Genomic DNA, 24,615 nt, shown 5'->3' on the forward strand with positions numbered 1-24,615 from the left:
TCACTCATGTGGTACTTGTCAAATGCTTCAGAGTAAGTTATGCCAGTGATTAGTGATAATGAGCTTTGAATCCAAATATTCATGCAACTACATTCAAAATATATTTTATTGCTCACATTTCTCAGACAACTCAACTATGTTGGCATGATGCAACAGACCCTTTATTACTTGATCTGTTGAACCTGCTGATTCATTTTCTATAGCCTGGCTGTTATGAATGCTTTTAACCCCAGCTGATAGAAGAAATCATGAAATATAAATAGGTGTAAAATCACTGCTTTGGTAAATAAAGCATTCGATCCCATACTTAAATGTTTTAAAATTTTATTAAAACACTAAAAAAATGCTGTCCAGCAGCTATTGTTTGGTGTTTGACTCGGTGCTCTCACAACCTATGGTGGAAACAAAGAGAAAAAAAAATTGTGCAAAGGGTTTAAAAAAAGGTTAACAATACAAAATTGCCTGACCATACAGAAGACAACTTCATTTAAAACAGACATTTCCTGTTGATTTAAAACAGCTTACCAATTCAAATATTCTGGCCATCTGCCAACGAGGATAAAACAGCAAAAGAATACAATGTTAAAATGTTTGTGCAGTTGCTGTTTTGGGGTAGGCGTCAGTCTTTAGCTACCCTAGATGTAAAGAAAATAATAATTGGGGAACTTGAAAAAGGATACAGTATTTAAAAATATAAATAAATCTAACGACATGCACTCACCTTCGAGATCTCCAGCCATTTGAACTGCCGGTAACCGTGTCGCAGGTATAAAATCCACAAGTTTATATCCCTGGAAAAAGAATGAATCGACTTAAAACCAAAATAAGGAGAGAAACAAAGACATGTAGCCAAGCACAGAAAGTGTATAGTCATAAGTGTCTCATGCACCACTGACACAAAAGACTACTTTTACAACATAAAATTAGATACCGAACCTTACTTAAAACACAGTGGAAAACTTGCTCACTGTGATAGTTCGGCACTCGTTTTCACCACAAACACGAAAACAACCAAGCAACAAAATCTTTACACTGTTACCTAATTTTGATGAGCACAAATAATTCACATAAAAAAACAAACTAAAATTCTCCTCTTACCTACCAGTCTGGTATGTTAAATACCTTACTTTGGTAGCTGTTTCTCGCTAGTCTTACAACAGCAATCATCTGTTCTCAATAAGACTGCTGGCGATTCCAATAAGCTAGCCTCTCAGCTGGCTCATCCCAATGGCTAGCCTCTCTTCGATGGACCGCTTCTGAAAAGTCTCTTCTCTTTGGCTAGCCTTTAAGCTGGCTCCTCCCGATGGCTAGAATCTTTGCTGGCACTTCATCAGATAGTCTGACCGCTTATTCGCAAGATTGCCTTCAGGAGGCATTTCAGAGTTGCTAAATATCCTCTTATGGATTTCATTCCCCAACTGAACTCAAAGAAACATCGTTCGTCCAAAACATGAACCAGGATGTGTGCTAGGCCCAATTATAAATATAAATGAACAAACTAATTAAAGTTTTGCTGAAGTTCAATTCATAGATCTCTGATTTCTTTACAGGTATTTCACATGAAAGTTGAAACAAACCAGCGTTACTTTAATTATCCAGTAACCCAGGCTTATGAATGCTTTAACCAAAGGTCAAAGTGACTTTAGGGTAAAGCTTTAAATCTACATCACAAAAGACAAATACCCAACAGCATCAGAGCATGCTGCGGGTCTGTTGCGTAAAACACAATCAATCATTCATGCATCTGGGCGATTATTCACAATTTCCCAAATCAAAACACTGACGAATACAATTAAATAAAAAAACTGGAGCGGTTTATTTAATCTTGATTGGTGACTGTTCACATTAAAAAAAAAGGAAAAGAAATGTAAAAGAAAAAAGACAGACACCCTACTGGTTCAAGAGAAAAGCCAACACAACAATTAAACCCTGCATAAAATCTCATTGGAATGCTTTGCACTTCACAGACAAAAAAGGGAAAACTACAAACTAGTAAATGTCTTCCAGGACAAGAGTACTTTTGAAACGTTCCTTTTTTTTTTTAAACACCTTCAGACCCCCCCACCCCCATTCCCACATGATTTTCCTCCCCTATTGAACAAGTTCTCTTCGTATGGCAGACGTTAATATCGCCACCACACTGCTTGGCTGGGCAGATCTAGGTGTAAACCTGCTTGCTTCTCTCCTTTCCCTGTCATCTCTCTCTGGCTCTCCTCTAAGTACTGTGGCCTGTTGGACAATACGGAACATAAATTCAGTTACACTTTGCAACCTTGCTTTGTCTTTATCAAGAGCTGAACTGGAGGGGAATGAGTAGTAGTAGCACAGAAGCAAACCTTCAGGTCAGCTAAGACTGCATGGTTAGGACAATGGGGATGAGTTTGCATGTGCTGCAGCCAGGTTTGGAGAGCAACTCAAAATCAACATTCGTCTTGTGATACTGGATCTTAGCTTTATTAGATTTGAAGGTTTGCTGCTGGATCCCCTGCACTGAAAACTCAATAGTTTTACTTATTTACCGACCAGTTGAAGAGTGATTACGGGCTAACATTTGCATAGGTTACGCATCTTATGAGATGTTTGGACATGGATGAGCTAAAAACAAACTAATGGCTAACATCATAGGCCTCTTCCATACGTGGGGCAATTCTTACCCTTGAATCTAAAACCTTCTCCCACCAGAGCCTCCTCCATAACCCCCACCAGAGCCTCCTCCATAACCACCTATAAAAGAACCGTGATTGAGACATCTGACATCTCAGAACATTTCAGCGTGGAATGGAAATGGTTTGAATTCAAATGTACTTATTCAATAACACTGCAATGTTCACTCACCGCCATATGGGCCACCACCACCACCACCGCTCCTTCCACCACTTCCGTAGTTTCCTCCCTTCATTGGGCCGTAGTTAGAGGGAGATTGATTGTTGTAGTTGCCAAAGTCGTTGTAGCCTCCGCCACCTCCAAAGTTGCCTGCAAAAATACAGCGATTCTTTAAAATCTTATCTGCTACAGAGGCAGCGCAGCAGAAGAACTTTACTCGCACATCTTATAACTGAACAAAAAAAAAAAAAAAAAAAAAAAAAAAAAAAAAAAAAGCAAACCTAGGAGAACAAAAATGACAAAATGGTTCACAAGATAACTGACCTCCTCCGAAGTTGCCTCCACCACCATTGTTGTAGTTATCATAGCCACCGCCGCCACCACCATAGCCTCCACCCTGGTTTCCATAGCCGCCGCCACCACCTCCGCTGCCTCCTCCATAACCACGGTTGCCACCATAATTAGGTCCACCTCCACCATAACCACCTGATAAAGAGATTAGAGATAAACATTATCATGGAAACACTGTTTAACAGTCAAATGCAATGAGAATCATATTCTTAAAATCTTTATATACCATTCCCTCCGTAGCCATTATATCCATCGCCTCCACCGTAACCACCTCTTCCTCCTCCATATCCACCTACAAAAGGAAAGAAATTTCAAAATTAATAACTCACAAGAAACACTGTGGACCAGTAGTTCTCAAAAAGGTGGATCTGTGTGTTATCGAATTTTTCCTTACATCCCAAATAATCATTTCCAATTATTCCATGATGAAACATGCACAGTACAAAGTGAAATGAAGTAGGATTAATCTAACCACTTTGGGTTTGATACAATTACGCACATTTGAGGATATCTGCATAATTCGTAAATTTTGTGTTTAGTAAGGTACAGACTTTGAGAATCTCTGCGATAGAGCACTACAAACTATAAAACAGAAATAAGAACATATGCAAAACTGTACCTCCATATCCTCCACCTCTGCCAAAGTTTCCACCACCACCACCACCACCTCCTCCTCCTCCTCGTCCGCCTATAAGATGAGTTTAATGAAAAAGTTAATTTAGTTCAGGTCTTTTGGATAAATCAAAGAGCTATGCAACAAATCAAGACAGCTAAAATAAAAATGTTGCTGTGGCACATTTTATTCTCCCTGAGGTCTGTGTTATTACATTCCTTTTCCAGTGTGTAAGTGTTACTGGAGCCCGACCGATATATCGTTTAGCCGATATTATTGGCCGATATGAACCTGTCGCCGATATATGCGATATCAGCAAATATGTGGCCGTTATGAATTTTTTTTTTCTTACAGAACATATAACGCAGATTAAATGCTTCTGAATGGTGTAATTTGCTTGACCAGCAGAGCGCGCTCCATTGTTTGCTACTGGCAAGCCAGGTCACTGTAGTGTAGAGATGGCATTACATTGATTCTAATTCATAGTTTTGCATGATGATATGATGGATGGATGGCTCATTTTTAACAGCAGATTCAGTGATGCTAGAGACTAGAGCTGATCTGCGCATCACGGCACGCGTCTGCAGTGCATTAAAGCCTGTGTTGCGGCCACTCAGTCAGTGCAGGTGTTCATACTGGCCTTGCCACGGCCCAGAACTCATGCTTTGTCATCGCACGGCGTGACAAAATACAATAGAATTCTATTGTATTTTGTCGCTCCACGCCAATCGCGTCCTGTATAGAATAAAACCTATTATAATAGTGATGTTGTCTACACTGGATGCAGTAAACTGATGCCTCGTTCTATTTATGACAAGCATAGTTTGTCAGTACATTCAGTAACGTAGCAGATTGAAAAGTTAGTATCTTTCTGCAGTCCAACAGACGACAGTGCAGCGGTGGCTTGAGTCTGTTGAATGGTGATTTAACGCTACGTTGTCACCTAGTTGCAGAGACTCAATGCCAAGTAAATAATCAACAAAGTCCCCATCTTTCACTCTCACAATGAGCTTATCATATTCATTTGATACATTAGTAGGGCCCTATGATATTCTGCATATTCATTTGATTACCAGAAAATACACAACACATAGTTTGTGAACAAAAAAAAAAAAAAAAATAGTATTATTTATTTATTTTAGATGTCTACATTTGAAAAATCTGTTCTTCCTGCATAAACCTGCCCCTGTTGGTTTGGCAGTAGCTTGCTTGTCCTACACAGTTACCTTGTTTAATTTCTTAATTCAAGTAATATATATATATATATATATATATATATATATTTGTATAAATATATAAATATATATTCTATTTGTGTTTAAAGTTATTTATAATAAGTGAAGTTTACGGTTAAGTGCACTGATGTCACTCATTTTGAATAATAAAGTTTGTTAAATTGTTAAATACCCTGCCTCCACTACACAGGCCTGTGTTTGTCACATCATTATAAGTGTTTGATCACCACATTTGAGTTATCATTATATATATATATATATATATATATATATATATATATATATATATATATATATATATATATATATATATATATATATATATATATATATATATATATATATATATATACACACACACATACACACACATTCTATCTGTATATGTACACTATGTACTGTATTCTATACACAATACCAGTCAAAAGTTTGGACACGAATGGGAAGTGGGTCCAAACGTTTGACTATACTGTACTATAATATCAGCTACACTTAAAGAATATTGGCCGATATATCGGTATCTGTCCTTTAGTACTCCCTAATATCGGTATCGGCCCCCAAAAAATCAATATCGGTCGGGCTCTAATTCTTACCTCGTTGATTCACGGACACCCTGTTCATTTCCTCTCTGGAGAGAGCTTTCCTGACTTCACAGTTGTGTCCATTCACTGTGTGGTATTTCTGTACTGTGGGTTAAATGGAACAAATGAAGACTGTGTTAAAGGAGACACACACACATACATATATATTAGGGATGTGCATCTCCATAACTGAGGCCAATGCGATACACATCTCGATGCACAGCAAACGATATGATACATTAAAGATATATATGAAGCAGCTATGTGATGTGATTCACCCCATTACGATGCAGTGCGATCTGATTTCGATTCGATTCAACAAAATGCGATTAATTGCAATATGATGCACTGGGGGGAAAAAAAATAATACACACATATATATATATATATATATATGATTTAATATGGTACAGATATTTGCTTTTATTTCTTTGGTTCAGTCAGACAGCAATTCTAACTAACTTCTAACGCCTCTGTTGTGATGCGTCATATTCAAGTTGCAGCAGTGATAAGCGAATGCACTTAAAAGGGAAGATGTGAAGTCGTGGCCTAGTGGTTAGAGAGTTTGACTCCTACCCCTAAGGTTGTGGGTTCGATTCTCAGGCCTAATAATTACTTTTTATTTTTGTATGTGTGTTGTGTGTGCTTGAATCTGATTGGTTGTCGAACGTTCTGAGGTGTGCAATTATTTTCTGGGAAACGCAAGGCGAACGTAGTTCCAGGCAGCTCTCCTGACCACATTACAGTTCCATATCACTTCGCATATAGTAAAGCTGTAATAACGGAAATTACAGGACTAACAAAAACAACATGACAGACAATTTTCTGAAAGTAAATACACATCACAAAAGCGATTTAAGTAAAAAAAACGGACGAATCCACTTGTGCGTTGTGGCCGCATCACCACCTTGGGTGTGCATTATTTTTCTAATAATTCAACGGCCCGGAGCCAATTATTCCTTACATAAATTTTTTTTTTTACCGATACAAATATGTTAGAAAAGATGCATTGTGATACAAGTGCCAACTTGTAATTGGGGGCTAAAACTGCTATAGATAGTGGACACAAATGAGTGGCAGTCACTTACTGACAATCCTGTCAACAGCATCATGGTCATCAAATGTTATGAAGGCGAAGCCCCTCCTCTTATCACTGTTCTTCTCAGTCATGATGTTCACCTCGTCAATTTTACCGAACTGGCCAAAATACTCGCGCAGATGTTCCTCATCTGTGTCTTCTTTGATTCCGCCCACAAACATTTTTTTAACAGTGGAGTGAGCACCTGGTTTGCTTGAGTCCTGAAAGCAGCATATGATCAATTATTGCAATATATTATATATATCTACTTATAAATATATTATATATATATATATATATATATATATATATATATATATATATATATATATATACATATATACATACATACATACAGTACAGGTCAAAAGTTTGGAAACATTACTATTTTTAATGTTTTTAAAAGAAGAATCTTCTGCTCATCAAGCCTGCATTTATTTGATCAAAAATACAGAAAAAACAGTAATATTGTGAAATATTATTACAACTTAAAATAATAGTTTTCTATTTGAATATACTTTAAAAAAAATAATTTATTCCTGTGATGCAAAGCTGAATTTTCAGCATTACTCCAGCCTTCAGTGTCACATGTAACATCCAGTCTATCACATGATCATTTAGAAATCATTCTAATATTCTGATTTATTATGAGTGTTGGAAACAGTTCTGCTGTCTAATATATTTGATGAATAAAAGGTTAAAAAGAACTGCATTTATTCAAAATAAAAAAAAAATTCTAATAATATATTTTCTTTACTATAACTTTTTATCAATTTAACACATCCTTGCTGAATAAAAGTTATTGATTTTACTTTAAAAAATTACTGACCCCAAATTACTGACCAGTAGTGTATATTTTTATTACAAAATATTTATATTTTAAAAACATAGCTTCTTTTTTTTTTTTTTTACTTTTTATTCATCAAAGTATCCTAAAAAAGTATTACGTTCTGAAAAAAATATTAAGCAGCAGAACTGTTTCCAACTTTGATAGTGAATCATCATATTAGAATGATTTCTAAAGGATCATGTGATAATGATCCTAAAATTCAGCTTTGCATCACAGAAATAAATGATAATGTAAAGTATAATAAATTTAATGATGCTGAAAATTCTGCTTTGCAATCATAGGAATAAATTGCATTTTTAAAATTATTTTTGATATTATTTTTGATGTATTGATGTTTTGATGAAACTTCTTTCAAAAACATTAAAAATAGTAATGTAAACTTTTGGTCTGTACTGTATGTATGTGTATATATATATATATATATATATATATATATATATATATATATATATTCCACAAATATCAGAATAACAAATAAATGTATTGAATTTGATTTTCAAAATGTAAGGTTTCACAGACTGTAAGGTTTCTCAGAATGAACACCTACTTCTCTAGACACTGCCCTCTTGGGTTCAACAGCTCTTCCATCCACTTTGTGGGGACGAGCATCCATCGCCGCATCCACCTCATTTACCGAACTATAGGTCACAAACCCAAAACCCCTCGACCTCTTTGTGTTGGGGTCCCTCATCACCTGCGAGCAGACAGGAGTAGTTTCAGAGCCCGCTCTCATTCATTAGCATGTGAATGCACGCAGATGTACTCACCACACAGTCTGTAAGAGTTCCCCATTGCTCGAAGTGGGCCCTTAGACTCTCATCTGTTGTCTCGAAACTGAGGCCCCCGATAAAGAGCTTTCGGAGCTGCTCAGGCTCACGGGGGGTCTGTTGCTGTGGGAATTAAAATAAAATACATTAAATGACAACATTACACAAACAGCCTACCTATTCAAACAGAAACAGCTTTTTTAAAATGAGTTCTCTAACGTTAGGCGGTTTTCCCTGCACCCCATTGCAAAAACACAAACCAAAGGAGCACTGAAAAACAAGTTTCTTTAAAGCAAAGGATGCAAACTGAACTACCTCGTGAATTTATCAATATCAAAACTGCCAATGCTATCAAGCACTTCCCATGTTGTGTCGATAAAATCGATCTGTGATGCAGGAGCGCATCTGCAATACTGCGGCCTACAGCGTCACAACCAATAAAATGTATATATTTTTTTAAAAAATCCAATGGAAAAACACATTTACGCAAAGAAACACTGATTTAGGAAAGCACAAATGAAAGCAAAATGAAGGGTTGAAACAATAAATAAAAAAAGGAATTGCGTTTTAAATCATGTATCTACACGATCCTCGGCTGCGAACAAAGAAATTAGACGAAGCCGCGAGGAAACTGGCGCTTTTACCCAAAAATAATTTCTATAATTAAATTATTTCACTCTTTTACATTTGACTTCATAGCTATCACAAAATACATAACAGTTATAACGCAATCTATATGGCAAAACCACAATATTTTTGAGGGTTTTTACCTCTTTGGACATGGCGCACTCCCGGTGACTGACAGCAGACCTCGCACAAACTCGCAGCGACTCTGCGCAACCGCTAGCAGCGCGACGCGTTCTTCTTCTGTTTTCATCGCGGGTTAAAGACCAGCGTGCCAGGTGCATACCGCCACCTATTGTGTTAGAGTGTTTAAACTTATTGGTTTAATGGATTCTTCTTAAATTCTCATAATAACGCCAGTATAATGCAAATAAATTAATAATAAATTAATAATAATAATAAAAAAAACCTTTGATGCCCTAACAACTTCAAACTGATTATTTATTAGCCACTTCCCTTACTGTTTTGTTAATATATGCATGAAAATCTTTTCTTCCCTAAATTTCCTAATTTATTAGTATGTTCTACATTTCCTTTGCATGCATCACATTAATTTGCATTAACGCATTCATTAGAAATGTGTTGTGTTATTGTGTCTTGTGCACACTAACCATAACCTTCTATTTTTACTTCTAAATACTATAGCCATAATTAATTTTCTCAATGAATCTTCTAATATCCTCTGCCTTTAATGTATGCATCCCAAATCTTTTGCCAATATTTAGCAGTCACTTTTAATTATTATTTATCTTTCTTTTTTCCAAGGGCAATCTATATTTTGTCATTATGATTCAACACGGTTTTATTTATTTATTTTTTTTTTTTTTTGCTAATTTGTCAGCTATTAATATAGTACTGTGCAAAAGTCTTGAGCCATGGTTTTAAGTCAGTTATTTCTATCTTATGCTTTAGTGTGTCAGTAGGAAATATCAGTTTACATTTCCAAACATTCATTTTGCCATTAATTGTATTAATTCAGTCTCCACACAGAGATCTGATCTCATCATTATCCAGTCTGTCTGGAATGACAGGAAGACACAGAACAAACTGAGACAGACTACAGTGCAGTGAAAAGGTTTCTGCCCCCTTCCTGTTTTTTTATTTTAGCATTTTTGTCACACTTAAAAGATTCAGATTATCAAATAAAGTTTAATATTACACAAACATAATGGAAGTAAATACAAATGCAGTTTTTAAACGATGATTACATTTATTAAGAGAAAAAGCTGTCCAAACCTACCTGTCCCTACGTGAAAAATGAATTGCCCCTCCTGTTAAATCATGAAAGAACCTTGACTAACCACATTATTTTATAAAGCTGAGTTAAATGTCAGTAGCTAAACCCAGGCCTGATTACTGCCAGACCTGTTGAATTAAGAAATCACTTAAATAGAAACTGTCTGACAAAGTGAAGCATGCTTAAAGAGCAACACATCATGCCACGATCTAAAGAAATTCAAGAACAGATGAGAAACAAAATAGTTGACATATATCAGTCCGGAAAGGGTTATAAAGCCATTTCTAAGGCTTTGGGACTCCAGAAAACCACAGTCAGAGCTATTATCCACAAATGGAGTAAACTTGGAACAGTGGTGAACCTTCCCAGGAGTGATGGGCTACAAAAATTACTCCAAGAGCACAACAACTCATCCAGGAGGTCAGAACCCAGAACAACATCTAAAGAACCGCAGGCCTCATTGCCTCAATTTAGGTCAGTGTTCATGATTAAACAATAAGAGAGAGACTGGCAAAAAACAGCATCCATGGGAGAGTTCCAAGGCAAAATCCACTGCTGACCAAAAAGAACACGAAGGCTCGTTTCACATTTGCCAAAAAATATCTTGATTATCCCCAAGACTTTTGGGCAAATATTCTATGGACTGATGTGACAAAAGCTGAATTTTTTGGAAGGTGTGTGTGTCCTGTTACATCTGGTGTAAAACCAACACAGCATTTCATAAAAAGTGACCAACAGTCAAACATGGTGGTGGTAGTGTGATGAGGCTGTTTTGCAGCTTCTGAACCTGGACAACTTGCCATATTTGATGGAATCATGAATTCTGCACTCTATCAGAAAATCCTGAAGGAGAATGTCCGGCCGTCAGTTTGTGACATCATGATGATGAAGAATTGTTTTATTATTCAGGAGGAATATTATCAAAAACACAAGAGAGTGTACATCTGTGTGTGTCTAGAGAAAAAAAATTTTGGTTTTTTGGAGGGGAAGTGAAAGTCCTGACTTATATCCGATTGAGATGCTGTGGCATGACCTTTAACAGTCCATTCATGCTCAAAATACCCTCCAGTGTGGGTGAATTAAAACAATTCTGCAAAGAAGAGTGGGCCAAAATTCCTCCACAGCGATGTGAAAGACTCATTGCCAGTGATCCCAAATGCTTGATTGCAGTTGTTGCTGCAAAGGGTGGCACAACCAGTTATTAGATTTATTATATTGTGTAAATAATCAACTGTAAATCAAGTATTTATCCTAACTGGCAGCATTCATGAAACAGTAAGTGAAACATACCCAGACAACCTACTTCTTCTGCATAGATTCTTAAGTGTGCATCTGATGGACAACTAGCAGTTGTGAATGGCAGGGAAATGACACGAATGTTGCTGTAGGTCACATGACAAAGACAACATTACAGACGACTTTCTTTTGTTTGGCTAAAAACTTCAGTTTTTGTCTTTGTTTCTGTGGCTGTTGTTTCCTAATCCTAACTTTGTTGTTATTAACCACACATTGGATCTCATTTTTTGTATGGATAACCTATCCTAAACCCTCTAAACATGTTGCTCAAACTACTAGAGAGAGAGAAAAAAAAAATAAATAAAATCAAGCCAAACTTTTTTTTTTTTTTTTTTTTACTGCTTTATGAATGTTTACCCCAGATTCCCAGCAGCAATGCAGCAGCCATTTAAGAGGCTCTGCTTTAGATATATTGCCTTTGCCATGCCATTGGCAACCAGCATGATATGCGTGATCTAATGCTCACCGCCTACTGGTTGAGCTCTGACAGGGATATTTATTGGCATATTATGATTTGCTGTTGGGCCTCTTTGAGGTGAATGATGCCCTTGGTGCTGAAAGGACACCAAAGCGGTACACTGGTTCTGATACAGCCATAAAAAATAGTGCAGCATAAAGATAGGCAAACACGGAGGTGTGAAGAGAGGTTTAATTTCTGTGTCAATTGTCATTGTCATTACAATTACCTCCTCCCCTCTGAGGCCGGTCACTTCCCTCATTTTATTCTGATGCATGTTCCAGTGACTTTTTCTATGCCTTTGATTTATTTATTTTTTTTCACCCAGTTTTACAATTATAGCTTGCATAATAAATATTGGCGTCATTATCAGATATTAGTTAATCTGTAAAAACAAAAATAAAAACGTGTACCTAATGAAAATAGACAATTTTAAGTGGTTCTTTGAAAATGGTTCTTGAAAAGGTGCTGGAAACCTTACATTTGTACTGAATTTCTTCTTCTTGTTCCCTAAAAGTGAATGTATATTATACACTGTAAATCACAGAGACATCAAACTTGACAGGATGGTCCCAAAAATATCCAGACACACATCTGTCCAACACTAGGTGGTGCTATAATAAGGCAATTTGTGTTTTGGTTCTCTGGAACCAGTGAAACTAACATCCCTGATTTTCAATCATTGCCTATCACTGACTATGATCTCGATCTGCCCAGGTGAACAGCTGCTCGCTTGGTCCTGACCTCCATGTCATTTCACCTCTTCTCTCATCTCCATTTGGATTTGGATGATGCACAAATTTCCCGGTATTGACCTTTGCCTGTCTGTTTCTTCTTCTTGCCTCCCCCGAACTCAGCTCTCCTCCTTTTTAAAGAACAATAAAAATTGTTTGAAAAGTTTGAGTCTTGGTTTAGATCTCAGTACATTGCAGAATCTTTTGAAATTATTAAATGATCTGTTACTAGCTGTCAACTCAAAAATCTATTGTTCTTTTGTATCTAAGTGCAGCCTTTGACACTACTGATCGCTCAATTTTATTGAAATGTCTTGAGCAGTATGTTGGCATTAAGGGATCAGCTTTAAATTTACCATTTGAAAACTTCACCTCCACTGTGCCGCGTGCCGCAGGGTTACATCTTAGGCCTTGTTTTGTTCTCCCTCTATTCAAGATTCAAGAACTTTGTCATATGTACAAGAGTACAATGAAATTCTTACTTTGTTCACTCCTCTCGAGAATGACAGGGTAGAATGGAAACAAATATAACTTATACGGGCAATACAAAGTACGTTAAAAATATGGAATATACACTTAAGTCAGTAAACATATAAATAATAATAGCTTAAAAAAGAAAGTGATGAAAGAGAAAGAAAAAGAGAACCCGTATGCTAATTAGAAAAAACAACTGTCAATAAAAAAATTAATCACAGTAAAAATGTGTATTGCAAGTAGCAATAAAGTGACAAATTGTAAAGTGTCAAGGGGTGATAAAGTTTAAGTGTAAAGACTAGTGTTTAAATCGTCAGTCAGATGCGTTATGAGTGTATGAAGGTCCAGCAGGTAAAGTGCAGAGTGCCATTAAACATGCTGAATTTATCCTGATGATACAGGTGGAAGTGGCAGTGGGTTTTAAATTTAGACTAATGGCCTGGGGGTATAAACTGTTCTGGAGTTTGGATTTTCTGGCCGCAGTGTTCCAGTACCGCTTGCCAGACTTCATGAGGGTGAAGAAATTGTGGATGGGATGGGTGGTGTCCTTGATGATGTTGCAAGCCCATTTGCAGATCCTTTTTTTGTATATGTCCTGTAGTTTGGGTGGTCAGTCCCTGTGATTTTTTGGGCCAGATTAATCACCCTCTGTAAAGCCTTTCTCTCATGTGTTGTGCTGTTGCCAAACCACACAGCAATGCAGCAAGTTAACACACTCTCCACAGTGTATCTGTAGAAGTTATGGAGAATCTGTGATGACATGCCAAATTTCCTTAGCCTCAGCAGGAATTACATTCTTTGATTGGCCTTACTTACAAGTATCTCCTTCCATTTGCCATTTATATAATGAGACCTGGCACTCAAATTTGATAAACAAATAAACTCTACAGTGGCCAAGAAGTGCAAAACAGATTACAATTCTGAAAACAAAATAAATTACAAACTCCCTTTTCAAATCTCGTATTAGCAATCGATTCTATTTACACTAAATGAAAATAGCAGTATTTTTTAGTAATATGCTATTTACACTAAGTGCAAATACCTATTTACACTATGTTAATAGCAGGATTTTCTGCTATGTTTACTACTGGTTGCAAATAGTGGCAATTATCTGCACTTCAGTATTGAAGTACATTACAAAACAGTATGCAATAATAACGTATTAAGTGTAAATTATAATTTTAATTCAAATTATTAAATGGATGTCACCTTATTGGTATAATAAAGCCCTCCCTTCACCTACCCTAACCCTACACTTTATTTTCACCTTTTTGATTATTTCCTTATTTTTTATTGAAAATAAATGCCTTTACGATGTGATACAAGATTTGAAAAGGGAGAAAAAAAAAGTTTGGCAAAAGGGGGGATCGAACTCAGGTCAATTGCATCAAAAAGCCAAGGCCAAACACTTAACTGCCTGTGCCACTATAGAGCTGATTAAGTTCAGCTGCTATTAAAGTGTTGACACACGTTGGAGAGCGGCGTTACTGCCAATAAGGCAGGTTATTTGCACAAAGTGTAAATAGACACTCTGTATGTTTTATTCCATAGTAAGCGCAATTCATACAAAACATTTAAACTGAGCTACTTTAAGACCATCTTTGAACTTTCCACCATGACTATGCAGTTCTTAAGCTGGTTCTTTCTATATACGTTGATTGACAGATGTCTCGTCCTGTCAGCGGTGAGTAATCCCAAACCAATGGCACTGTCTCAAACTATACCTACCTCTTCTGGTTTGTCTGATTTGTCGTTGCGTTTTCTGACTTGTTATTTTGTTTTTGAATTTGTCATTGTGTTTTCTGACTTGTTATAATGTTTTCTGAATTGTTATTTTGTTTTTGTTTTTAAGTTTGCATTTGTGTTTGTAATTTGTTATTGTGTTTTCAGAATTGTAATCTGTTTTGCACTTCTTGGCCACCGTAAAACTCCCTAAAAATTAATACAGCCTCCTCATCTACAGTATAAAAGGACATGCCATTTTCGTCACTTTGACTGTGTCTGGTGTTTGACGGGTGGAGGTGGGGGAAACAACAAATAATCTTGTTTACGCTTACATTAAGATGAAAAAAATAAATAAATTAATTAACACCCCTACCCACCCCCACAAAAGCAGCATGGTAGTGATCTCACACAGCTCTGGCAGTGTGTCCACACTTCTGTGTGTAGCCATTCATCCACATTTGAACCGAGTGGACTGTGAAAATGCTGTAAATATAAAAATCACATTTTCGATAAAAAATAAAATAAATAAATAAATAAATAAATATATTAAAAAAAAAATTAATAATAATAATAATAATAATAAACAGAGTGTCTATTTACACAAATAGTCTGCCTTGTTGGCAAAGGCGTGATTCGGCTAGTCAACACTAGTCAAAACGTGTGCTGTACTCATTTAATTGACCCAGGTTCGAATCTGCCTTTTGATGAACTTTTTTTCTCTCTTTTCAAATTTCAAATCACATCAGAAAAGCATTTATTTTCAATGACAATAAAGGAAATCATCAAAAAGTTGAAAATAAAGGTAGGTGTAGGGAGGGCTTTATTTAGCAATAAGGTGGCATCCATTTAATAATTTGAATTAAAACTAAAATGTGCACATTAACAAAACAAAACACTCAATAAGTTATTGCATACTGTTTTATAATGTACTACAATACTGAGGTGCAGGTAATTGCACTTATTTATACAATAAGTAGTATAAATAGCAGAAAATCCTGCTATTTTAACAAAGTGTAAACATAATCTATAGCTATTTGTACTTAGTGTAAATAACATATCACTAAAAAATCCTGCTATTTGCACTTAGTGTAAATTGCATCCATCACTATTTGCACTTAGTGCTATTAATTGCTATTTACACTTAGTGCAAATAGCCTCTGCCAATAAAAAAATCACTCACTGACTTGCAAAGCTGCTACATAGTACTTTCGACTTTCTACTTTGAGGACCTTGATAGAAATGTAGTGGAGTGAAAAGTACGATAATTGTCTTTTAGATGTAGAGAAGTTAAAGTCATAAGTTTCCAGAAAAAAATAAATAAAAGTACAATACTCAAGTAAATGTACTTAACTACTGTCCATCATGATTTATGTCAAACTTTGTGGAGTTACATTTTTATGCTGATGATGGTTAATTATTCAGCTGTATCTTCTTTGTCGCAAGCCACTGAAATTCTTCAGGACTATTTTTATACTTTTCAACATACCTTACTACAACTGAAATTAGTTCTAAATATAAATAAAACTAAATATATTATTTTCTGTCCATTCTTACTATTGATGGCCTGCACATAGAAAGAGTAACAGCTTAAAAGTATTTAGGAGTGTGGCTTGACGAGAAGGTTTTCCTTTGGAGCTAGAAAGCAAATTATACAGAGTCCATTTTTACCCATTCTAGATTATGGAGATGTTATTTACATGCATGCTTCTACATATTTATTGAAAAGGCTGGATAGTTTTCATCATGCTGCATTGCGACTTATAACAAATGCTTGCTCACGTACTCATAATTGTTTGCTGTATAATAAGGTAGGATGGTCCTCTTTATATTAAAGAAGGAAATCACATATGTTAGTGTATACTGTAAAGGCATTGTTGGGCATGTTTCCAAATTACATCTCCAAGTCTTTTATGCCTACATAGAAAGAATTATATCACCAGATAATCAAATGGGATTCAATTAGAAATACCCGGGGTACATTCAGAGCATGGAAAATCAGCTTTCTCTTACAATGCTCTGTGGTTGTGGAATTAATTTTAAACTGTAACTCCATTAGAAACAATTCCTTCTTTGAATATTTAAAAAAAAAAAATAAGTTCAGTGTTTAGCAAATGAACCATGTTGTTTTTTTAATTAATTTACTGATTTATGATTATTTATTTTTTATTTATTTTTTTGGTTTTATATAATTTTATCTTTTGAGGTGTATGTTTGTGTAATTTAATGCGAAATTTTTGTATGGTCATCTTGGCCAGGACTCTCTAGAAGAAGAGATTTATTTTATCTAAATGTGACCTTCCTGGAAAAATAAAGGATAAATAAATAAATAAATAAATAAAGTTCTGCACACTGGCCAGCTATGGACTTAGCACAGGGATCCCTGCTTCATGCTTCACAATGCTGTTGAGCTTTAGGGAACTATGCTATGTCATCATGAGGAGTTTCTCAGAGTTTCTCCAATGCCTGTCTCACTGTGGTTGCGTGGGTCACCAAGCTCTTTGGTCAATTAAGTCAGTTTGACTTAAACCAGGATGCCATTCTGCCAGTGCCCGGACTAGTAGCCATCTGCCAGATATTCTCAAGCCATGCATCAATAATCAGCCTGTATATGCTGTTGAACCTAATAATTGTCGCTCTTTCATTATACAGTATGAGGTGGTGTTCTCACCCACACAACCGATCAAGAATTCCTTTTGTTATCTCAAACCAAGCCGGATGAGCTTGCAACTGAGGTGCCATAGGCGCCATGCTGTGAGGATTACATAAGCACATGCCTAAAATGATCATTGTCTTTGGTTACTCAGTCTTCGGTTAGGAGACTTCTTGACAACTGACAGTGCTTTATCAAAACAGAAGGTTGGGGGCGGATTATGCCATTGGTAGCAGATGACGGGTGAATGGAATCCAGTGGCACTGGCAGCTTGGCTCACTAAGGTCATGGATGTATGTCCCCAACCTCCTGGACATCATTGAGCTAGCTATTCTCACCCTTTCCCTGTCACTTCCCAGGTGCCTGATCCAGCTGATGAGCCAGAACCCATGTAGGTCGAGAGGATGCACTTCTCAGCTGAAGAAAAGCAAAGTTGAGCAACAAAGAGTCTCTTACTTTACAGCAGCAGTCAAGCTCACATCCCTTCTGTATGCTCAGTCAAAGCCACCGCCTGTCAGTAATGTGGGGAATGCTGGTGGGAAGCACCTCTATATCCCCCTCGGTGGGTTCTTGCACCCTCTTTCCTTTTTCATTCCTTATCAGTGGATCTTGACAGTGCTGCTTACAAGCACTTCCTGTGTCTGTTTCCCTCTTTAAGAAGAATCGCTTTATGTATCCCCCAATTGTAAGTCACTTTGGATAAAAGCATCTGCAAAATGACTAAATGTAGATGTAATCTTCTGTCAAATGTTCCACTCATTGACTCAGGGGTGGAGGGGAATATCATAATGCTAACTGGGCTTGTCATAGGGTTCTAATCCATTCAAGATCTTTCTCATTCCCTCACAGCTCATTCCTTCAGTGGTCACCAGTTAGAGTGATAGTTTCACAAATCACCTGCCAAGTGAGTCTGGTCACTTCAGGGATTCACAGTGAAGACCTAAACTTCTATTTATTTAACTCCCTCTTTATCCCTATTGTTTTCACCCCTGACTTTCCTCACATAACCCTCACAGTCACTGGACAAACAACAGTATCCTGTCTAGGAGACTTTCTTGTCATGTTACTTGTCTTGCATCTGCACTGTCTCCAGTATCTCATATCAAATTTTGTTATTTACGACACTACTCTTTCGATTACGCAGACGGTTTGGTTTTGATCCAAAATGACAGTTTGTGGTGGGGATGGACACATTAGGAATGGGTGTCAGAGTGGTTTTTTCCTGAGAGTACCCTTATGATAATAAGTTACATCAGTCGCTTTTGGAGAGTGCCGTCCGATCACAGAAATCAGAAATATATTTAGTCTACCAAATGGCTGAATTCCAGGTAGGCTTGTTGGGCTTTGTTCTTTTAGGTGTTCCACCAGATGCCATTTGCCTTCAGGGCATGTGATTGGGGCTGTCACCTGACCCTAACCAGGTGCCTGGGGAATTCCTGGTGGCTCTGCTATTCATGCCTGCTGTGGTCCACAAAAGCAACTCTTTAGTGGGGTCACGCCTTCAAGCTAATGTATTGTTCTGGGGTAAGTAGGTTGCTGGCTTGTGGTGTTTTTGGTGGCAGGCCATGGCAATTTGTTAGTTTGTTGGTGTGTGCAATGTGTGCACTCAAAACAAGTCATCTAATCAACCTCCCATTGGTCTGTTACATTCCCTTCTTTGGTCACTTATTGACCTGGATTTTTTAATGGTCTCCCCCTTCATCCAGTGGAAATGCTGTAACCCTTGCCATGGTGGATCAGTTTTCTAAGGTGGACCACTTTGTCCCCATGTTTAATCTCGGCTAGGGAGATGGCCCAGGTGGTCAATGACGATGTCTTCCGGATCAACGGTCTTCTGGAGGATGTGGTCTCTGACAGATGCCCCAGTTTGTTACCCACATTTGGAGGGAATTCTCCAGTCTGTCTGCCAGCCTGTCATCAGAATTCCATCCACAGATGAACTGTCAGACCATATGTGCCAAACAGGTTCTTGAGTGGATGCTCTGATGTTTGGTCTCCCACAACCCTTGCGCCTAGAGTAAGCAACTTACTTGGGTGGGATATGCTCAAAAAATCCTTGCTGGTGTTTATTAACCAAGCTGGCCCCATTCATGTGTTGTAAATTATATCAATACCCATTTTTCCTATCCAAGTGTGCTTAAACTGCTGACCCCTCAGTCCAGGCGTTTATCCAGCGCTGCCGTCGTACATGGATGACGACCACTAAGGTCCAGTCTGACAGGTGCATCAAAAGACCGGCTGACCACGGTCGGACTGTGGCACCCAGGTACATCTTTGGTCAAAGGCTGTAGTTCTCCATCAAAGACCTGCGTTTAAACAAATGTTGCGGAAGTATGTAAATTTGTATGTAAAATCCGACTGGAATCAATGGATTCCTTACCTCTTATTTGCCTATAGGGAGGTCCCACAGTCTTCTACATGTTTTTTACCTTTTGAATTGTTATATGGCCATCAGGTACGAGGTCCATTGTCCCTATTAAAGGAGAGCTGGATGGGAGGTCAGGAGAACTCAGAAACTCAACACATTCTTTCATATGTTCTCCAGATGAGGGATAAGTTGAAGAGCATGACTCAGCTAGCCTCGACAAGCATTTTGAGCAATGTTGAGAGGATTCTTAAACACCTCTGATTGGCTATTGTGTTCACATGCTCAACAGACATTTTTGACGTTTGTAGCTATAATGATCATTGCTTCATACTCTTCACTGAGCGCTTAAACAGATACACATGGGAGCGTTTGAAAGCCACGTCTATTAGCAGATCTTTCAGCAGATCCATAATATATTTGCTCATAGACGGATCTGCTGATAGACATGGCTTTCAAACACTCCTGTGTGTATCTGTGTAAACACTTGGTGAAGAACATGAACATGAAGAACATGATCATTGTAGCCAATCACAGATATATCTGTTAAGCACATGAACACAATGGCCAATCACAGGTGTTTAGGAATCTGCTCAAAAGCACTTAAAATGCTTGTGGAAAATGCTGGTATTGCCACATTTTGAAAATTTCAGTACCGACTGATAACTGACAACTCTATCCCAGAGAGGTGAAATGCTCCACAGCTGAGACCAAGTGCTTGGCCATATATTGGGGCCTGGACACGTTCAGGTACTGTCTTCTTGACATATAGCGCAGTTGCGCTTCGGGCATCCCAAGTTCGAGTCCCAGCTTTTGGACCTTTCCCGATCCCGTCCCCCCTCTCTCTCTCCCACTTCGCTTCCTGTCTAAACACTGCCCTATCAAAATAAAAAGGCAAAAAAAAAAAAAAAAAAGAAACAGATCATCGGCCACTGCAATGAACGAGCATATGAAGGACTCTAATACACAAATTGCTTGATGGTACTTATCTATGCATCCTTATTGGTTTAATATTCAACATGTAACAAGCAAGAGTAATGCCATTGCAGACTTACTTTCTCACCTGCCGGCTGAAAAAGAGGTGGGGAGGAGTGTGACGGTCATGAAAGGACTGCAAATTTAACTTGGACTTGAGTTTTTAAGGACACACACACACACACACACACACATAAACAATGTTTTACTGACAAGAGTTTGGAGGTGTAATTTGTTTATTATGATTTGTTAGTTGTACAGCAAAATTAATGAAATACTGGTGGTCCTTGTGCAGTGTTGTCTGTTCCTTGGCCTATAAACCCAGATGGGGAACTATAGTGGGAATTCTTTGTTCTGCTAAGTTTGGGAATGTACCAATAATAGATATAGAAAGGTTTTTTAGGGACAATGTGGCCGAGTTGCTCCCCTCGTATATTTTCCTGTTCAATGTACTGTAAATTATTTTATTGCGAAAGAGAGTAGATCATTTACTTTGAATGTTAGGATCAAATATTTCTCTAAGACTTTATGTTTGTGGAAAAATGTTAAATGTTGTGAATTTGTCCCTCCCCTTAGGGTAATAGTGCTGGCCGCCAGTATAAATGTGCTTTAGAATAGAACAGAATAAAATACAAACTTTATTGTCATAGTTTAGGAACAACAAAATTGTATTTGTTTAATTGGAGTCAGTCTGTGTTTTGTTACTACAGTGAGGTGTGTGGCCTGATGGCTGCAGGCATTTTGTTACATTTTAAATCGCTGTCATTTGAAATTGACCGATGACATCCTAACATGCAGTTCATACAAATGTAATGTTGTTTAGTTTAATGTTTGTTTCAGTCAAACAGTAAGTGGGAGTGATTCCCTTTGGAAGTCAGTTGCCCATTTTGACATGAGTATGTTGCTGTAACAATTTGTTCGTCAGCCCTAACAATAATTAAAAAGCCAAAATAGACCTTGCTGAAAAAAACAAACAAACAAAAAACAAAAAAAAAAAAAAATATTTGTATTTGTACAGTTAAGGTTAATCTGATTTTCATGTTCTTAAGCTTATGGTGCTTGTGATTGAATAATTGTAATTTTTTTTTATTTATTTATTATTAATCTTTTCAGATTTTAATTTAATTCCAGTGCTATTTCTAAAAACAATCCTGAATTAAAATTAAATTATCATGTGAAAACTAGGGATGGGCATTCCAAGCAAAAACAATATTCGAAAATCACTGGGTATTATTCGATTATTATTCGAAAATCGCACACCTCAACCCCCATGCACGCACAAACAACCATAAACAAAGAGGGAGGCGGTATTCACGCTTTCAATCTGTATGATAAACTGTTTAATTTAGAATATTAATATAATAACATTAATATAATAAACATAACCGAACGACGACACTTATTAACATAACAGTCCATTGATTAGCATAAATCAACTGCTCATAAAGCAAAGATATTTCAGTTTCAAAAAAATGGAACCCCTAAAGGGAATAGATACAAGATGGAAGAAAAAATATACGTTACTTCAATATCTTCTGTCGCAATTATATCGCTGGACATTTAATATATAATAAACAATAAATATGCAGGGCATTGAAATCGCTTTTGAATGCACGCTTGTTTTTTTACTTTCACTCTTGAGATTCGATCACATGTACAGAGCAGCACTCTGCAGTACCTACCACACATTTTACAAGATAAGATGTTTGTCAGTGCTGCTCGGGTTGATCTGATTATCATTCGTCCTATCAGTCATCTCTCTTTACTCTGTTTATGTGGTAAGTGAAATGTTATGTACTGTAATGTAACAGGCTACCGCTAGTAAGCGGCTAACCATGTCCCTTTAGTGGCTCTGTAGAATGCGTTATTTGTTTTCCGTGTCTTTCTGAATAAGGATTCAGCCATACCTCTAACCCAGTCGGGGGTGTTTGTGGTCCACACAGAACTCTTATATGACATTGTCCCAAGTTACTGTAACCATTATATGCCATGCAAGTCTACAGTGTGCGCGTGAGACTTCTGTTGACTTATTGTGCGTTACTGGCAGCGCCACCCTCTGCCTGCATGAACGCGTCACCACCGCATCAGCACGGAAAACATGGGGGTGTTTTTTTGTGTTATGATAGTTGATCGTGTTGGATTTTGTTTGATTAAATCAACTAATCTAATATTTGAAAATCGTGACCCATCCCTAGTGAAAACCACACATTTTATTTAGTATTTTATTTATGCATAAATTAATATCCTCACAAAAACTATTAAGAGTTACTTACAGTAAGTGTCTGAAAAAGATTTTGCTATCAGAAGTTTTTTGGAAAACACCCTCAGCTGAAAATAAAGAATTCAATGAAGTTGTTGAATCAAGTGTCTGCAATATGCAATATGACTTCTATTGCTTATTTCTTTTTATCCAAGTATGAAAACTGCAGTATTGTTCCCAACACTTTGGAGAAATGCTTTGATTAGTAACTACAGACTAATGTGTGTGTGTGTGTGTGTGTGTGTATGCAATATTCAACTGTATACGTATATAGATGATCATTTCACACATTCCTCTCCAGTGTTTTAAAATTATATTAGCATAAAAAGGTCCTTAAAATACACAAAGTTTGTTACTATAGAACTAAAAGTTTTAACCAATTCAGTTACAGTATATAAACGTAACATTACAAAGAAAAATATTCAGTCATTACATAGAAATGCAGCAATCTTTTGTCAATAAACAGCAGACATCCCTCTAAAGATATACACTCTTTGTAGTTGCCAGATACTATCACCAGAAAGCATTCTGATGCAAGGAAATGCCCAATTCGATCCCTAGTTGTCCATCAGCTCGAGACTCTTGTCAAACAGTAGATATCATGTTAACAATAGAGTGAGAAGTTAATAAACTGACAGATACAATATCATTTGGTGCAACAATAACATCAGATCTCTGCCCTTGTCATCTGTTAGTGGCCCACATGTACTGAAGGCATTGTATATGCAGATTCACATTAGAGTAAACCAATGCATAAGACAACACTGCTATATGACACTCGAAACCTCGACTTTAAAACTTCCATCTCAGATATTACAACGGAGTCTTACAACAAAACAACAAATCTATATCAATAGATATTTCAACACAGCTGTGCTCGAACACAAAGCAATATAATGTCAAAAAATGTCTTTGAAAAGAAAACAACAGTCCTCATGTCAATATTTCAGTAAAATAATATGTAAATAATTGTGTAAAAACAAACAAAGTACAAAAAAAATACATATTAACATCCTAAGGCCACAAGATCTTATATGTTGCACATATAAATCTGTACATGAAATTGTGAGGCTTTTGGACATTTTCATTGTGTCATTTACCATGTAGATGCATTAACGGTGTAGTCAATACTCTATAATGAATCTCACAAAAACATATCTCAGCCATATATCACTCCAAAATCAGGAAGGAGGTGGGACGGGGGGCTTTAGCATACAGAAAATAAAGCCTGATATTTCTACTGATATTTCGTCAGATTTAACTCCTTCAGTTCACACTAGGTAATGCAACCAACCATTTTACTTTTGAGTTGTTCTGTAATTCTCAATAATAGCTGTTATTAATAGCTCATATTGCCCAAATAAGGACAAAATTAAATATTTCATTTTAATGTATATTCAAAAACACAATTTTTTTCATTATGGTAATAAGAATATCAGTGAAATGTGCTAATTTATTTTTTATATTCATAAAAAAAAAAACTGTAACAATGAAAAACGTAATGGCATGAACAGACCTCA

At 36.8% G+C, this 24,615-nt stretch overlaps 1 protein-coding gene across 1 annotated transcript; it reads right to left on the minus strand.

Annotated features, from left to right (window-relative positions):
* Positions 1-1,792: 1,792 nt before the first annotated feature.
* Positions 1,793-9,223, minus strand: hnrnpa1a (heterogeneous nuclear ribonucleoprotein A1a). The gene is made up of 10 exons (XM_042733562.1): positions 9,069-9,223; positions 8,299-8,421; positions 8,079-8,225; positions 6,692-6,902; positions 5,616-5,708; positions 3,794-3,862; positions 3,401-3,466; positions 3,148-3,309; positions 2,836-2,973; positions 1,793-2,724 (listed from the first exon to the last, which is right to left on the minus strand). The coding sequence occupies exons 1-10, from the start codon at positions 9,204-9,206 to the stop codon at positions 2,663-2,665; spliced, it is 1,209 nt and encodes a 402-aa protein (XP_042589496.1). The 5' UTR covers positions 9,207-9,223; the 3' UTR covers positions 1,793-2,662.
* Between the last annotated feature and the right edge of the window lie 15,392 nt (positions 9,224-24,615).

Source organism: Cyprinus carpio, chromosome B11 (assembly GCF_018340385.1).
Source record: "Cyprinus carpio isolate SPL01 chromosome B11, ASM1834038v1, whole genome shotgun sequence".
In the NCBI taxonomy this organism is placed as follows: domain Eukaryota; kingdom Metazoa; phylum Chordata; class Actinopteri; order Cypriniformes; family Cyprinidae; genus Cyprinus; species Cyprinus carpio.